We start from the raw sequence: 19,290 nt of genomic DNA, 5'->3' as shown, positions 1-19,290 counted from the left end.
GAAGGTGTTCCTCATATAAAGGTATCTTTTGGGACGTCCTCTGGAAATTCTTTGGTTTTTTTGATCCGATGTGGAGGGTTTATACTTGTGCTCAAAAAGAAGTTAAGAAGGCGTCTTAGATTCTGTTATATAATACACACTCTCTTATTTAACAATAGTAAGTGAATGGAGTGACTGAATGTGGGTAGTGAATCTGTGACGGCGTACCTCACTTACGTATTAAAAGTGAGGGGGAAAACACGTAAAGGTTTCTTTATTATTGAAGGAAAGAGGGCGTACCCCTACTCACGATGTAGTTGGAAGTTTTTAAACGTATAAAGGTTTCTTTACATGGATTACTCCTTGATATGGCAAATTTCGTGTCTTATGTGGGTCCCAGAGTAGAAGGTTCCGCACGTGCTCAAAACAAAATATAAATACAAGGTGTCTCATTTATGTGATAAACATAGGGGATGAACACACACAGAGGTTTTCCTTTCTTATAGAAGGTGAAGAAGGAAGGGCGTACCCTACTCACGGTGTGATAGGGTGTTTTCAAGCCTATAAAGGTTTCTTTGTGTGGGTTCCTCCCTGGTGTGGTAAGTAGTATATCCTGAACGGATCTGGTATGTAGTACTTTAAACCTTGGGCTCCCCAAATATGAGTTTCCAAAAGACATATTTTTCTGAATACAACTGAACGCATAGATTAATAGCAGCACACCGGTTCTAAGCCCGAAGGCTGATGGCGTACCTTACTCAGAGAATTAGATTTGGGTGGGGTTTTAGTTTTAGTGAGATCTATATTGTAAAAATAAAGCAGCCAGGATTTACCCTGCACAGAAACAAAATAACTCACCCAGATCTAATTCTCTCTGCACATTTTACATCTGCCCCACCTGCAGTGCACATGGTTTTGTCCATCTAAGAAGGTTTTTGTCAGAAAGAGTGAACTAGAATAAGGCCCATAGTCTCTAGTCTAAACCCTCCCATATCCTAAATTCCACCACCACCTAAAGTTATTAAAATAGGTTTTGGGTCATTGGGTGACAAAAAAAAATCAGTTTTGTACCTGTATTAATATTCAATTATCAATGTACAGCGCATTTTTGTTAACATTTAATTTTCTTCTGTAATCCACATGGCGATTAACTGAATAATGACATTATACAAATAATCCCCATGTAAATAATGTGTACACAATCCAGGTTTTTGTTATTCAATCTATATACAGAATTTGGTGAACTACAAATGTAAGACACAAATACTATAGTAATATATAACATAACGTAATGAACCAGAAAGTAAATTAGAATTAGGCAGCAATAAATTGTCTCCACCTGGAACTACAAATCCCAGCATAATAAAACTCTAGTAAGAAGTACATATTTTTAGATTGTTCCCTTATTTAATTGTTTATTGAAAAACACGTTGAAACTAAAGAGGTTAAAGGTATATTGGCAGCTTCCTGCTGCTACAGGTTCATGGTTTCCAATAATCTGCAATGCTTTTTATTTTTGTTTAATGTTATGTAAAAACATTTTCAATTGACAGAATAATAATGTCTGATAGGGAGAATATTTCAAGTTCTTCTTCCAAAACATCATAATCACCATTCGCAATATTAAAAGCTCATTGGCAGTGTTGTCAATTTTGAATAAAGATGTATAGAGTAGTTACAAAAAAAAAAAAAAAAGCTTTCAACATAACACGAGCTGTTACTAGGTAACCGAGGTGGAAACAATGCGGTCTCCTTGGAAGCAGCAGCTCAGTGGTTACATCGGAGTTGTTTCACTTCACAGGAGACTGACAGGGAAGTCTGATCATCACCATGGCTCTACCTCTCCTGCCAGGAAACTCCTTTAATCGGAATGTATGTATATGTTGTATTTGTAGTAGCTAATATAGAGCTAAATGCAGACTTTAATGCCTGATAAATGTGGACATATTCACAACTGTTCTCTGCAACAGTATACATGATGTAGTTCCTGTTTTCCCCCTGGATATATAAGAACTCATTACGATTTTTAACAGGTACCTTACTTTTGTTGTACATTTTTTTTACATATCAATGGGGAAATATCTCTAGGGAGGATAGCATATATTTTGAAAAATGTGGCAAACCTCATTGTCAGCAAATCTATTTTAATATACAGTATAGACCCCTAAATACTTCAAATACAGTCTTCTGACTGGCAACTGCAGTTATTTTAAATGTAACTGTTCAACATATTACAACATATAATAAATGTAATATTTCTTAAGAAAATACGGTACTTATGTAATATCTGGGCTCCCGTTTTTCTTATGAGACCGCATCCCCTTGCGGGGCTCACTGCGCTCGCCACGCTTCGGGCACGGTGGCTCGCTGCGCTCGCCACACTATTAAATTCAACTCCGTGCGTAGTTGGATAGTGGGGGTATGAAAAAATGGGGTGCATTTAACATGGGAGCCCAGATAATACATAAGTACCAAAAATACTTTTCATTTTGTCATCTTCAGTTTATATTTAAGTAGATTTTGCAACTTACATTTTGTGTCCTGTATTTTCAGTTAGGGAAAGAAAGGTTCCACAAATCCCAGCACTTCGGCTACTGCAATGATACCTCTATGTTGCTGGGAGAAGAAAGGCCAGGTATCGGGGGAGAGCCTCGTATTGGACAGAAATTAAAGCCCAACGTCAGTGTTTATCCCCCCGGAGTGGGCAGTGACTCTCCATCTTGGGTAGCGTTTGACAAACAGGTTTGTGTGTGTTATAATATATTAGCTGCAAGAGTTATTTGAATTTCAATTATTAGGTTATTACATGTTTTTTATGTTTCCTAATAATATGGGCATATTCAATTTTCAGGGGCAAAATCAGGGAAAATCCTTATGTTAACTCTTTGAGTGCCAACATCTCTGTGAGCGGTATGCAAAATATTCGCTAAAAATGCAAGCGATGCTCACATTTGTTATACTGTATAAATTCAAATAAAAATGATGTGTAAAAAAAAGATTATATTTCCTATACTGTATAAGGTAAACATTACAGGTCATTATGATGAAAACAAATGTTAGGCTATTTTCACACCTATTTTGACAAATTAATTTTGCACTCAAAGGGTTAACATTGCCATTTTATACTTATTTATTCAGTGTCTTATTTTTTTTCCGCTTCCACCTGGATATTATGCTACCTCTAATTGTCATATATAACCATCAGATGGTTCTTTCTTGGGTGGGATGAGCAGTATGAGGATCTATTCATTGATTGTGTATCCCATAGCACACATCATTTAAGTCACCCTTATATATGTCTTAGGGAGTCATCCTGGTTCATTCGCAAAGCACATTTGGTGGTTTGCTAATGGACAAAACCATCTGCACTGCAGGTGGGGCAGATGTAACATGTGCAGAGAAAGTTAGATTTGGTGGGGTGTGTACTTCAAACTGAAATCTATATTGTAGTGTAAAAATAAAGCAGCCAGTAATTCTCCTGCACAGAAACAAAATAACTCACTCAAATCTAACTCTCTCTGCACATGTTACGCTGCCCCTCCTGCAGTGCACATGGTTTTATGCATTAGCAAACCAATTGTGCTTTGCGAATGAACCTAATTCAGGCAGCCATTCCAAGACACATGCTGCATGCTGCATGCTGCTGTGTACACTGGGAGAGATACTGCTGCTGGGGATGGCTTCTTGTGTGAAACAACACTGAGGCTGACCTAGCTGCTTTACAGTCATGAGTTACAGTGGTGTATAGCTTGTCAGGAGAGATTGCGCCTAATGTTTTAGCACTGCTAATATAACGTTCATAGGGCTAAGTTTGGTGTTGCTTCGTTACTCTTCCCCCTCTCCTGCCTCTCTAGAAAATAGCCTCTTATATTCTGTGTTTGTCCTCACTATGGGGGTTATTCTAGTCCATTCTTTCTGACAAAATCCTTCTTAGATGGACAAAACCATGTGCACTGCGGGTGGGGCAGATGTTACTTGTGCAGAGAGAATTAGATTTGGGTGAGGTTTTACTTCAAAGTGAGATCTATATTGCAGTGTAAAATCATGCAGTCAGTATTTTCCCTGCACAGAAACAAAATAACTCACCCAAATCTAATTCTCTCTTCACATGTTACATCTGCCCCCCCTGCAGTGCACATGGTTTTGTCCATCTAAGAAGGATTTTGTCAGAAAGAGTGAACTAGAATAAACCCCTATGACAGGTAATGGTAAAGCAGCACAGAAATGTATCAGTTGTACTAAGTGTTCACATAAGTTTATTTATACCTCCCAACTTTCTGAAATCCAAAATCGAGACCTGCGCCATCCAGAAAAAGCAGCAGGTCTAGGTGCGGGTGTACGTGGCCTCAGGTAAAGGGGTGTGCGGCCTAGCATCACAACACCGTTTTAAGAATTTTTGGGTGGCATGTCCAGCACTCCCCTAGCATCTGGGCAGCTCACAGCTCCCTGCACTCCCTCCGTCCTCCCTGCACTGAAGTGCATGGCATCTCTTCAGTGATCACTGACTGCAGAGCAGCGATGATCTCCGGCTCCCCCAACTGCCCCCCCACCCATGGGACATTGCCATCCATGGGAGGGACAGCAGGACAGTCTCCAAATAGTGGGGACAGTTGGGAGGTATGGTTTATGCAATATCCGTCACACACTGTACAATTTTTTTGACCAATTTGGTTGAAAGACATTTCCATTGAACCCAGTGTCCTGGACGTAAGATGTTGATGAAAGATATTGACAACAGACGAAAGATCTAGCTACAGTTTATAGGCTCTTTTTGAAAGATATCCAAATTGAGCTGCATGTACAGTTGACGAACAATCTTGATGAACAACTGGCGGGTTTGCGCATCCTCAATCGTCGTTCGTCTGTCATCAATATCTTTCGTCAACATCTTTCGTCCAGGACACTGGGTTCAATGGAAATGTCTTTCAACCAAATTGGTCAAAAAAATTGTACAGTGTGTATGCACCTTAACAGTTCATTTTACTGTTTGTGGATAGGTGGTCTTGTGTTACTCTGCGCACCCCCTTGCTGCTATAGTCAAACTTCTAGGTGTCTCCCGAGCACCAAAGTGTGAATTTGTGAAAAAATTGGATGAAGATGACCTTTTAGCGCATAGAGTGTTCACAGAAAAAATTCTTAATGATAAATCCTTATAATAAAAACTTCATTTATTCCACATAGACATGAGTAGAAAATCACAATAAAAATGACAATAAAAAATGGATGACAATGAATTCTTTCTCACCCAACAACAGAGGTGGAGCCAGGATGGTAAAGACAGAGTGTTCCAAGAAATGGGCTCACCCTGTCGGCTTCACAGATTCAGGTTGGGTAGAAGTCCTCCTAGGTGAACAGCAATCCTTTCTGGGTCCAACGCGTTTTGAGTCTTGCTGACTCTTTTTCAAGGCTACTGAATTGTTCCTAGGTTGCTGTATTTATGGGCTAAAAAGGCGGTTAAAGTTGGGGGTGTGTCGTCAGCTTGTGTCACCCAAATTGTCCTCCCCGGGAACGGATGTCCGACTCCATCACAGGTACATCCGGCCCCGATGACCAGAAGTGCGGTAGATCCAGCATCCTGTCTGGACGCGTCTGCACGAACCGGCGTTTGCCGCTACTTCCGGTCGTGGCAGCCGGAAGTGCGCGGTCCGGCTTATAATGTATGCTGCCGGAAACGAGGACTTTACAACGTCCTAAAAGGAAGTCCATCTCAAGCTCCGTGGTTGTATGTTTGTCCGACTCCATCTTTGATGTGGTTATGGGCGAAAGGCTTCACTGGTGGCCATCTTAATATGAACGCCATCTTTAGTGTTGATATGGGCAAACAGCTTCAAAGGGTGGCCATCTTGATCTGAAGTGCCATTACTATGATAGTAGATTTGCCATATTGGATAGAACGCAGTTCATAGTGTGGTACCTCAGGATAAAATAGAGTAGAAATTGGGTTAAATCACATGATTTCATGAAGAGGAATATACAGTGGTGATATGATTATTAAGAAAAAATTATTCATAAAAATGTATGCAGACAGGTATATTGGGGGAAAAAAAGGACTTTGACAATGGTGGAAAGAAAATGATTACAAGAACCATTTAAGTTCAAAGTCCTTGTTTAAGCCATGAGGAACCAAAGATTTTAATCTGAATATCCACTCCATTTCCTTCTTGGCTAACATGGTCTCACAATCCCTGTGCTTCCATGTAGATTTTACATTCTCTATCCCAATGAAGTCGCGGATATATTTACTGGAGCAGTTGTGTTTGCTACTGAAATGTTCTGCCAAAGAATGAATTTGTACCCCATTTTTTATATTTCGCAGATGTTCAGTCATTCTGGTTTTTAAGGCTCTGCTGGTCCTTCCGATGTATATTAGGCCACATGTACACTCAATTAAATAGATCACATTCGGTGTGTGGCACGTTATGAATTGGGAGATCTTATACTTCTTATTTCTGACTTCAAATGAGTCCCGTGGGTGACACAAGCTGACGACACCCCCCCAACTTTTACCGCCTTTTTAGCCCATAAATACAGCAACCTAGGAACAATTCAGTAGCCTTGAAAAAGAGTCAGCAAGACTCGAAACGCGTTGGACCCAGAAAGGATTGCTGTTCACCTAGGAGGACTTCTACCCAACCTGAATCTGTGGAGCCGACAGGGTGAGCCCATTTCTTGGAACACTCTGTCTTTACCATCCTGGCTCCACCTCTGTTGTTGGGTGAGAAAGAATTTATTGTCATCCATTTTTTATTGTCATTTTTATTGTGATTTTTATTGTGATTTTCTACTCATGTCTATGTGGAATAAATGAAGTTTTTATTATAAGGATTTATCATTAAGAATTTTTTCAGTTCATTTTACTGTGCATGATGTGATCCTGATAAGCAGACAGAGGTTTTAAGCCAAGACACCCCTGCATGGGCGTCTCAGCTCACTATAGTGATGTCTAGTTTTTCTGCAAAGCTGGACGCCTCTCAGAAACAGAGGAATCTTCCAGCCACGCAGCCTCTATATCTGACCCTGAACCGGCCCGGGCCCAGAAGCTGGCTAGGTCAGTGGCTAGTCTGTTTAAATATGTGGTACCACCTACCCCTGCAGTGGCCCCTCAGTTAGCTAAGAAAAGGGTACTACCTTCAGTGCTTCAGTCAGATGCATCAGAGGATGAGTACCCTTTACTGGTGGAGGGTGAGTTTCAACAAGATTCTGAAGAGGATGTTTTCACAGTGGAGCCTGACTCAGACTCCTTGGATATTGAAACATTTAAAATGGCTGTATGTCAGGTCCTGAATGTCACAGAAGTGGCACCATTACCATCCAAGCAGTCGTTTTTTGATAAAAAGCAAAAAACAGCTGCTGTATTTCCAGATTCAGAGGATTTAGATGATATTCTAAATTCAACCTGGCAACAGCCTGTTAAAGTTTCAGATGAACCATCGCCTTTTGGTGACAAACCTCTTTTTTGCTGATAGCAGGAAGAAGTGTGAGATTCTACCTTCAGTAGATTCTTCTGTGTCCCGTTTATCCAAAAGGATGGTACTCCCAGTGGTGGGAGCCACCTCTTTAAAAGAAGTTTCTCAGAAAATTAGAAATTTCCTTAAAATCGATTTTCACTGTGCCTGGTGTCACACTGCGACCAGCTATCGTGGTTGTTGGGTTAACAAGGCTATTGAGTCTTGGGGATCTCAGATAACTGTGGGCCTTCAGTCTGGTAAACCGACTGAATAGATTATTTCCTTGGCAGAGCATATCCAGGAATCAGCAACCTATTTAGGGGAAGCCTCAAAAGACATGTGTATGCTGGCATCTTGATCCTCTGCACTGGCTATATCTTTGGCTTCACCAGTGGCAGGCAGATGCTGAATCAGAAAAGGTGGTGGAGGTTTTACCCTTTGCAGGTAATGTACTTTTTGGACCAGAATTGGACAAGTGGATATCCGAGGCAACTGGAGCTAGATCCAGATTTCTCCCATCTGCTGCTCCAGCTCCTAAACATTCCTTTTCTGGTCCATCCTTTTGTTCCTTTTGGGCCTCAGAGCACTTTTGAGGATACTCCAGAGGTTTCCTGTAGCTTAAGAGGATGCAGCAGAGCCACCAAAACCACCTCCCACCAGGACCCTAAGCCTATTCCAAAAGCCCATTGATCCCAGGGTGAAAGCACGCCTGCAAGTTTTTCAGGAGGTCTGAATAGAAACTTGCCAGGATGCTTGGGTGAGGAACCTAATCAGTCATGGATAAAAAGTGGAATTTTGTTTTCATCTGCCACCAAGGTTTTTTTTGACAGGTTTGCCAGCTTCCTATGACAGACGTGTCATTCTAAAGGTGGCAGTGTAGAAAATTCTTATTGTCCTTGGTCAAAAAAGATGCGCAACTGAACATTCCAATATGACTGCCCCATCAAATGTATCTCAGATACATTGGTTGAATTCTCAATTTTTCCAAGTCTCACTTTTTCGCTGGTGTGCTACTTTGGGCTTTCTGGCTTATGTTGTTTTTTTGTGGTACAACACCCTGAATCTAGATATAGCAATAGGGATATCCAATACTCAGAGAGGCCTTGAAATATAACATAACCAAGATCTCTGAATTATCATGTAGATTTAAATCTGTTTACTGATATCACACAATTTTGCTGGGGGAACCAAATTTGTTTCTCTTTACTCAGGATGACACCTCCCTTGCAAGCAGTGGTTTCCAAACTGTGTACCTTGGCATCCTAGGGTGCCAAAATATTTATGGTCAGTATAATAGAAGAAGTCACTGCTGTTGGCTGCCAATCATAAAATATATGGACAAATAGAAGCAATATTTATTTATCCCATAATTAATCCTAAGGATAACATTGAAACACAATTTACTTAATTTAATATTTATTTCTAAATATGTCAATAAGAAAATGTTGGTCTAGTAGTACCGCAAAAGTAAAATGATTATCTATAGTGCCGCGATTCAAAAGGTTTGGGAACCACTGGCTTAACTAATTGAGCATCTGACAGTATAAATGTCTCTTGTCACAATGGTCAGGTTCCCACCTCTTCCTTTACAGGTGTGTCGCTTGCACCAAAGACACAAGTGTCTATCCTTTGGTGGCTGGTTTCCTTGCCCCTGTTGATGGGCAAAAGGTTTAGAGTGGGACTCTCCTCACCACCGACTCAAGTCTGAGAGTTTGGGAAACAGTACCCTGCGGCTCCCAGTTTCCGAAGCTTTGGAATCAAAATGAATTGAAACTACCAATAAACATTTTGGAACTGTGGGCGATATTTTACATCCTACAGCTGGTTTAGCTGTTGTGGGGTCGCACCATTGAGTGCAGTTGGACAACGCCACGACTGTGGCATACATAAGTAGCCAGAGAAGCACCAAAAGCCTAGCAGCAATGCAGCAAAAGTTGAGGCTCTGTCAGAAATATTCATCCCAGGAGTGGAATATTGAGATGCCGACTACCTAATTCGGCAAGACGTAGACCCAGGGAAATTGGCGTTGTATCCAGAATCCTATTTTTTGCATAGTTTCACAATTCAAGCTTTGATCGGAAGTTTAAAAAGTATCTTTGATTGGCTGTTTATAAAGCAGCTTTGAGCAATGCAATGAACTTGCTTTTTTGCATTTTGTGAGAAAAACCCGGGTCTAGCCTGCTCACACTGCCATACACCTGTGTATTACCCCCAAAAAACCCTGCAAAAAACCTGTGTGTAATTCCCAGGGCATAACACCTGGGAATTTCACAAAGACCCTTTCACACTGAGACAGGACACAGGAAATTACTGCTTGCCCTGGCATTAACCCGGGTTTTTGCGGCAGTGAGAACGGGGTATTAGTTAAAGGATTCTACAAATGATAAATCCTGTCTAAAATGATAACGCTTCATTAAAACGTCCCTTTCACTAAAAGCAATTGTCCACCCTATAATCACAATAACATCTTCTTTATCCCTTTCAGGTTCTTTCATTTGATGCATATTTTGTGGAGGAAGTACATGAGAGAAGGGAAGAGACCAACCGAACAAGGCAGTGTAAAATATATTTCTACCTTGAAGATGACACAATCCAGGTGGTAGAACCCCAGATGAAAAACAGTGGAATTCCACAGGGTTTGTAGATATTAAGAGTTAGTAATATAAGAGTACAGATGTAGCCCTTGCCATCCTTGGCTGGGGCTCGCCAGACTCTCCCCGCGAGCGCCGGCGGACAGGGGCTACACTGAACTGGGACATGCGCACGCGCGCACGCGCGTCCCAGTCTCTCGGCGGGGATGCTGCGTGTCCCTGCCCGTCTCCACTTCAGGGAGACGGGCAGGATTAGGTGGCGCTCGGGGCAGTGAGGGGTACCTGCGGCGACGGTGGGAGAGGCGGCGGGGACCGGAGGCAGGCTCCGTTGCCAGGGGGCACACGAGCGTCTTGTGCGCACGAGCGAGCCCCCTGGCGGGATGGCGGGACTGGCGATAGAATCGCCAGCCCCTGCAAAGATGGGCTGAGCTCCATCTGTATGTATGTTTTTTTCTTTTGGTAAAGTTTTAAGGTGCCCATGCACGGAGCTCTTTCACAATGCGATGTGTGCTCCTGCGCATATCACATCGCACATCACAAAAAGTATGTGCGGCCCATACTTTTTGTACTAGATTGCATCTAGTACAAAAAGTATGGAGCACATCGCTCTGTGTATGGGCACCTTAGCAATAGAATTTATAGAGTGTATCAGTGATAATTGCATTTATTTATTTATTTTGTAACATTTTCCTATATATCACATACATATTCTGCAGCTCTTTACAGAGAATATTTTGAACATTCACACCAGTACCTGCCCCAGTGGAGCTTACATTGTATATTCCCTACCACATGTACACACACACACATACCTTCTAGGGTTAATTTGTTGGGAGCCAATTACCCTACCAGTAAATTTTTGGGTTGTGGAAGGAAACCAGAGTACCCGGAGGAAACCCACACAAGTATAGGGCGAATATACAAACTCTGCAATGGTGGGAATCAAACCCATGACCTCAGGTGAGGCAGTGAGGCAGTATGTCAGGATTCGGGTCTCTGGTGTTCCCGACTGTGGCAGCAGTGGGCCAGTGGTGGATGCTAGGAACTGGAACACTGTGGGTTTGAGGCAAGGACAGTTCATATAGCACTGGCACTGCGGGCACAGCTAGGCAGGGGAAGCTGACGAGACTCTGGTCAGAGGTGCAGAGTCTAACACCACCGACGGTTTTCACCAGGGACCCCCGTAAGGAGGTTTGGACTTCACTGCGTTCAGTGGCGAGGTCGTGGCGCTCTGACCTGAGTTCCCACACCTAACTGGCCAATCACAAGGGGTGGATCATGATTAGTGCAGTTGGAGCTTGGACCAGATAACTTGGAGCTTGGTAAGTGGACTGCGTAAGCCTGGAAGCCAGAGAGACGTTGACGGCTTGGAAGCTGGCGAGAAGTCGACGGGCTCGAAGCCGACAAGGTGTGTTGATGCAAGACAGAGGGGGTTTGCAGGTGCACTATGCACTCATTACTGCTAACATGCATTCCTTTTATAATTCTGTCTTGCATATAGCTAAAAATCTCAGCAAGGTAGCACCTCTCATTACAGGGTGTGCAGTCTAGGGCCCCCCTCTTCCCAAGGTGTGTTGATGGCCTGGAAGCAAGTGGAAGTTTGACGGACTGGGAGCTTAGATGGAGTGTTGACGACCTGAGAGTCGACACAGTCTGTGGACAGCCTGGGAGCCAGAGGCATGTTGACGGCCTGGGAGGTGACACGCTCTGTGGATGACCTGGGAGCCGGAGGCATATTGACGGCCTGGGAACCGACAGGTGTATTTGACGGCCTGGTAGCTGACACAGGCTTTTAATGCTCTGGGAGCTGCTGGAGAGTCCATCTGGCCTAGAAGCCAAGAGGGTACATTGGCCTGGGAGCCACGGGAGAGTCTGTCTGGCCTAGGAACCAGGAAGGTACGTTGGCCTGGGAGCCAATGGAGTGCATTGTCGGTCAGGGAACCGATAGTGTATTCTTCAGCCTGGCAGCAGGGGATGGTTGCAGCGTCGACCTGGGAGTCGATGAGGGCAGCGTCGACCTGGGAGTCGACGGCAGTGTCGACCTGGAAGTGGATGACAGCAGCGTTGACCCGGGAGTGGATGACAGCAGCGTTGACCTGGGAGTCGATGATGGCTGTGTCGGTCTGGGAACCGATGGTCCTGTGCTGCACTCTGGAAGCTGGCTGTAAGGTGGATGCTGGGGATAATATAACAGCAGCTGTAGCAGGCAGAATTAACCAGGCAAGGTGGTAGTAACAACAGAAGCAGCACCAGGATGATTTTCACTGTAGCAGATAATCAGGAGCCTTGGAGTCAGTCTCTGGGAAACTTTCAGGAGAATGACGAGTGAGGTTTAGAGTTGACTAGGGAGTCAAAGATGGTGATGGCCCTTTAAGAGCCAGTAGCAAACTCTGCTGAAGGATGCTGGAGTGCTCTATCCTCTTCCCTTGGGGGCTGTAGATGGAAGCAGCTTGGAAGATAACCTGGCAGGTGGAGAGTACCAGGGAGCCTTAATGGCAGCAGGAGGCAGCAGCAGATTGCACAGCTAATGCACAGGAACTCTGGACAGGACCCTGGAGCCTTAGGACGCTGACCTCTGGAGGAACACAGGAATCAGACTAGTTGTTCAAGGCTCTGAGCTGTTCTCAAGTGAATCCTTATATCCCCCCTAGGGAGCTGGAGATTGACTATTGACCGCAGCAGCAATTAGGTCACAACCAGGAAGTGGAACTACTTGAATATACCTGGATCATGTGACCAGTGCTGAAGTCAGGAATCCTTACAGGTGCTTAATCAATAAGGAATACAGAGCAGCTGCAGCAGCAGCAGCATGGACACACACAAGCCTGGAAATATTGTAAATCAGAAAACAAACGTGAACCAAGTCAGTCAAAGTAATGCCAACCATTTCACAAATACTTTATGTCATTTCATAATCATAGTAGTTGCTTCTCTGTGTTTTACTGCATCAAATATAATCAGGTTGACATTCCACTTTAAGACTCTCGTTAACCTGTTTAATAAAATAAACTTTGAACTGCTTGGAGATCCAGATGGTTTCTCCCTAACTCCAGGATGAATATGCACAGCATGCAAATAATACACTCATGACAAATAATATGTCTACAGGTATCCACTCTAAAGCTGCCCATACACGCTGCTATGAGGGCGTGCTTTCCGTGCTGTACTAGCACAGATCACATTGCATTGCATTGCATGTGCATCCGTTGTGCATGCAATGCGATGCAATTTGATGAAACCTAAGTACAAAAAGTATGTGCTTGCACATACTTTTTGTACTTAGGTTTTATCACATTGCATCGCATTGCATGCACAACGGATGCACATGCAATGCAATGTGATCGGTGCTAGTACAGCACGCCCACAAAGCAGCGTGTATGGGCTGCTTATGCCCTGTTTCTAAGCAGAAAATGAGTGTCACAAACCACTGGGAATGTTCAGGATGCGAACGTGTACCTCTGAATTGACTATACCCAGAACTGAGGAACAGAATCCAAGGTGCCGGCGATGTTCACCAGGGACCCTCTAGGGTTTGGGCTTAGCTACGTCCAACTTGCAGGTCATGGCCTTCAGCCTGGGTTTCCGAATACAGGTACTGGTGACACACTGGTGACTGGCAGGAAATGGAGACTGGCTGTGAAAATGATAACTGTGACTAATTGCAACGGGCATGGTAACACTGACAGATCTGAGCCCAGATGGAAATAACTTGAAGGTAGTGTGCTTTTAGTAACAATACTGGAGTTGTAATGAACAACGCTTAGCTAGGTCAGAGAGCCTATACGCTGGCAGAGAGGCAGCCTCCTGGACTTTTCTTTATAGGAGGGACTGACCTCTGCCCTTATGAACACTAAAAGGAAAAGAAGGGTCCTTGTCCCTTTAAGGATCTGCACCCGCAATGTGCATGCTCCCAACACGCAGGACCCGGAAGCCTCTACAAATAGTGCTCGTCCCTGCCTGCCTCCTCACTGAAGCCCCAGATACCAGCGCCGCTGGACCCAGTAAGTAAACGCCAGTCAGAGCCGGCCCTAGCCTAAATGACGCCCTAGGCAAGATTTTGGCTGGTGCCCCCTAGCACTGCCACTAGTTCTGCCTCTGACCCTGCTCCCCTTTCCCAGCACCATCAACCCTCATCATAGCAGTCATCATTTTGGTGCCCCTACCTGCAATATTTTAAAAAGAAACAGCGAACACATTCGGCGCGCAGCCCAAATAGGGGTGTGTTCTTGCTGGGAAGGGGCATGGCCACACAATAGTACCCCCAATTCAAATTATGCCACACAGTAGTGTCACTTTATTCACATTATATCATGCGATGGTGTCCCTTATTCACGTTACATCACACAGTAGTACCACCTTATGTACATTACTCCTCACATTATTCACATTATACCCCTAGAAAAAAATCCTGAGAAAATATTGTATTTTAAGCACCTCCATGGACACACTGCAACCCAGCACTAAGCAGTGTGTGCTAGGCAGAGGAGAAGAGCTGCAGCTGCTGCTGTTACTTAAGGGGAGGGGGCCCGGGGCCCCCACTGGGCCCTTCCATCAGACTTTGGCCTGGGTAATTTGTACTCCCTACCCCTTTCTCTCGGCACCCCTGATAATACCACACAGTAATGCCCATTACACATGACACAAATGATTAATGTCCTTATAACCATAATGCCCCTTACACATTATGCCAACCTTTATTAATGCCCTTCATACACATAATGACACACATAATGCCCCTTACACATATGTTGCACATTATTAATGCCCTTATACACATGACACACGTAATGCCTGTTACACATATGTTGCACATTATTAATGCATTTATACATGACACACATAATGCCCCTTACATATGTGCTGAACACTATTGCACAACCAACCCACCCGCAGACAGCACTCGTACAGCCGCTAACACTGTGACCTGCCTATATTCTGTGAGCGACTGTGGCTGTACCTGCATACGGAATGCTATGTTACAGTGATTTCCATGAATACACTATTTCATATGCAGATATAGCCTCACTAACACACAGAATATAGGCATGCTGCATATCATTTTAATCAGCAGAAGCTGCTGATGCCCCTAGGCATTCCAAATGCCCTAGGCAATTGCCTAGTTTGCCTATGCCTAAGGCCGGCTCTGACGCCAGTATCCGGTATGCTGTGACAATGAGTCTTTGTACAGTAACATGTTGCCCACAGTGGTACAACAATAGATATATCTTCACCCAACATTGCAATCAGTATATATTAGGTCTTTATTTCCATGGTACAATAAACACTTTATATAATAAAGATAATAACTTTCTTTGTTGTTTTAATATAGGAACAATAATCAGGCGCCACCGTATTCCACTTCCACCCCCTGACAATGACCAGTTTTACACTGTGGACCATTTCAACGTCAATAAGGATATTGTCTTTTATTCAAGAACTTTCAAGATAGTGAACTGTGATGCGTTTACTAGAAACTTCCTAAGAAAACTTGGGGTCAGAATAAATCCACCGGAATCTATTCCAGCAGATGCCTACTCAACAATGCGCAAGCAGGTAAAGATCTATAGTGAGCCAACATTGCACTCAAATGCTTATTCACTGTTGTCAGTTTTACATACTGTAGATAACCAGAAGTCAATGATAGCACAGAAGACTTTTTAGATTTAATTATGGAGGGTATTGAATACTGTATTTCTGAATTCCAATTATGGTTAGTGTTTATTTTTGTATAGTGTCCCATATTATAGGAAACAGTGTGACTATGTCCCATTTCATTTTATCCTTATCGCCAGCTGCTTAAAGAGACTACAAGATATGCTTCTTTGTTTTTTTTTAAACTAGAATGTTACTGTTCTATAATGCATGGTTCAAGTAAAATACTTGAGTCGCTTCTCAGCCTTTTGGCTAAAATCAAGTGTAGTCTGTTCTTATCAGTGGGTATGGACTGGCCCCTGGCAGAAGAATAGAGAAAGGCTGGACCGAGTAACTACTTTGATGGGCAGAGGGGATGGGATCCCTCATGCCTGGGAGTGGCGAAAAGTCTGGCTGAGTACCTTCACCTCTGCCAGATGGTGGGACAGTTCTAGCACAGTAATTCCACTGGTAGGAGGAGGGGAGAAACACTGGGCCTAGTAGTTTGGCTCTCTTGACGGGGTTCGTAGCCCCCCGAAGGACAATTTTTCACACACCCACTCCGGCAAGGGCCATATTTACAGTGGTAAATTTACTGATGCTTCTAAAAGTGGGGATGTTGCCCCTAGCAACCAATACAATTCTGTTATTTCTCTATTGCATCCTAGAAAATGATTTACAGAATCTGATTGTTTGCTTTGGGCAACAGCATTACTTTACTCTTTTAAAATCTTTACTGAATTTTCCCCCAAGTCTCCATTAAAATAATGGCATAGGCCATTTTCTGATCATTTTATTTTGGGAAGTACAGCAATGGCAAGTTTTGAATTGGTGAAACATGATTTCCCCCTCCCCTATGTTTGTAGATGGAGGATAATCTGAAGCCGTTACGCCCTTATGAACGTATAGATACCCTTAAACAGTTCTTGGATTACGACAGACATGTTTTGCGGTTTTACTGCTTGTGGGATGACACACCTTCACCTTTTGGAGACACAAGAACGCTTATATTACATTATTTCTTGGCCGATGACACTGTTGAAATCATAGAGGTCATACCACCAAACTGTGGTCGAGAATATGTTCCAGTGTTTCTGCACCGAGGAAAATTGCCCAAGGTAAATAATAGCTAAAATAAATATAACCTCGCTGTGATTACACACTCATATTTGTACTGTAGCTCTTTATAATATGTCAGTTTTGTGTAGTTGTGTTAGTCATTGTCATGTATGAGTTTTTCTGTTTCAGTGAGGGTAAGTGTAGCAGGAAGGTAGTGGGGAGGGGGTGTGATGTTTGTGTGTGTGTGTGTGTGGGGGGGGGGGGGTCTGAACAGCATATATTACATTAACACAACCTAATCCAAAATTAACACAACCTAATAAAACCATATGCTTTTGTTGGCATTGTGACAATACGTGTAAAGGCCCCCCATACATTAGTCCGACTTGTCCTAAGAGGGAAGTTGTGTAAGCAATTACAAATCATCTAGCACAATCTATATGAAAAACAGAACAATGACACAGAGGGCCGTATTCAATGTGGTCGGCGAGGGGGTTAAATGGCGGGGATCGCCAAAAACAAGCAATCCTCGCCATTTCACCCCTGTGCCGGCCGCTCACCCTATTCAACAGGCCGGGGAAATCCTCGCTGTCAGAGGATGGCGAGGATTCCCCCAAACAGTGAGGCTTGCGGCTAATCCAGGGAGCCCGCTGCATTTATCTGCAAGCCTCGCTGTTTTAGCGGCCGCATACGCCTCGCTCCACAACCCTAGCGATGGGGAAATGGCGTGTGCAGGGGCTCAGTTGAATACTGACCCTGCGAGCTGTGACAGCGAGCAGGCAGCACTCCTCATTGACACAGCTCGCAAAAAGCAATGAATACACTTAAGAGTAGGATCATTGACAACTGAATACTAGTGGTAATGTGAAGTGTCCATTAATAGTCCTACTAAGGAGAAACGAGATCTAGGGACATATGTATCAATGACCAGGTTCTAGACCCCAAAATTGTAATTTCTTATCACTGCTATTTATAGCAATAAGGGGGACATTTATTAAGATGGGAGTTTTATTTCACGTGGGATGTTGCTATGGGAAACCAATCAAAATCTACTGCTTATTTATTTAGCACCTTCTACAAGATAATAGATAGTATCTCATTGGTTTCCCATAGCAACATCCCATGTGAAATAGAAATCCCATCTCATGAATTTCCTCAAAGAGTTTAACATTCACACAGGAATGTACCAGCAACACATGCAGAAACAGGGGCTTCCGAAAGGCCTTTGCCTGCGATGTACTAGAATTGTATTAGAGGTCAGTTCCCCTCTGTTTTATGTCTCATTATTTACTGACCACACACATGCCGTAACCTCTCTCAGTAAGTTTTGCAGACTATAGCCCATAGCCTACAGCAGATAATCTTTAGATGATGTCAGCTGCCAAGCTTGCCAAATCTGAACCTACGTGGGCTGCGGTTTATGTTGAAAATAGTGGGACTATGGGATAGATATGGCGATGTCTGCTGCAATCCCTCCTTCATAAATCCTGGTAATATTTAATATTTGTGGGTATTATCCAAAAAACAAGTGTTTTCAGGGAATAAGCCTCAAATATTGAATAATTACTAGTGTGAAGATTTCCAGTTAAAAGCAATGCCCATGAGTCTATTCACAAATTATAATTTCTCATTGCTGTTATTTATGGCAATAAGAAATTATCTATCGATGGCATGTATTAAAGAACACATGCAGGGACAGGGGCTCCAATAGGCAGGGGCGCCGACAGGTCAGTCGGGCCCTGGTTAAAAAAAGGGTCTCTGCCAACGGAGGAGGCGTGACGAGGACAGGCTGCTGCTGCTGCAGATGCATCTCTCCCCTGCTTAGCATACAGCACTAAACAGAGTGTGCAGGGATGGAGAGAGAGGCTGCTGCATCGGCAGTTAGTTCTCTCTCTTGCCCTGCAATGGGTGGAGCAGGACTCGCGCCCTTTCAATAGACATGTGCCTGGGTAAAAAGTGCCCCATCCCCTCTCGGCGCCACTGCTGATAGGCTACAATGGCAAACACCATTTGTCGTAATTTATCTCTAGCCCATTCCCTTGTTAGTTCACCTCTCTTTTCTAGCTCCTAGAGTTATGTTTTAGAGTTTGATTAGGAAATAGGGGTCTAAATAGAGAAGAGCACTCATGAATCAGGTCGGGCTCACAAGACTTTCCTTAGTCACACTACAAAAAACAAAGCTGATATATGAATGTTCTGTGGTTTCTGATAATGTTTAATAACTTTTAAAGACAATCTCCCTAATACAGAGCAATCAAGAAGAGTTTCACAGAAACTAGTTTAGATTTGGCCTTGTAAGATTATGAAACAGAGAGGACAGGTTATCATTATCTGCTTGTTGGTTATGGGTTATTTAGCATTAGCCTCCCAGAAAGTTACTTATCAGCATTTTTGGATTTAAGTATCTGTGTATAAGGCTAATGCTCAGATCTAACTATTCTCTCTAGATTTGTCACCATGAATGCAGTCATCGGGTATGCCGGAAGAGGAGGGGCACCTCCTGTGTCTGCCTAAGGGGCATGGCATCACCTGGTCATTGAGGAATATGATGTGTTTTACACAGCTTTGTGCAGTACTGCCTT

The 19,290-nt window shown here is 43.4% G+C and overlaps 1 protein-coding gene across 1 annotated transcript in view; it reads left to right on the top strand.

The window, feature by feature from the left end:
* The first annotated feature begins 1,712 nt into the window (after nt 1-1,712).
* Nucleotides 1,713-19,290, top strand: part of EFHC2 (EF-hand domain containing 2) — an 86,333-nt gene continuing 68,755 nt past the window's right edge. Inside the window, exons 1-5 of the mRNA XM_083172666.1 lie at nt 1,713-1,851; nt 2,533-2,721; nt 9,913-10,063; nt 15,348-15,571; nt 16,516-16,767. Of these exons, the coding sequence (XP_083028792.1) occupies nt 1,810-1,851; nt 2,533-2,721; nt 9,913-10,063; nt 15,348-15,571; nt 16,516-16,767 (858 nt within the window). The 5' untranslated portion in view covers nt 1,713-1,809. The remainder of the gene's footprint in view (nt 1,852-2,532; nt 2,722-9,912; nt 10,064-15,347; nt 15,572-16,515; nt 16,768-19,290) is intronic.

Source organism: Crinia signifera, chromosome 2, assembly GCF_055691185.1.
Source record: "Crinia signifera chromosome 2, ASM5569118v1, whole genome shotgun sequence".
NCBI classification, from domain to species: domain Eukaryota; kingdom Metazoa; phylum Chordata; class Amphibia; order Anura; family Myobatrachidae; genus Crinia; species Crinia signifera.
Note: the sequence above shows the minus strand (reverse complement) of the source record. Positions and strands in the feature narration are given on the sequence as shown.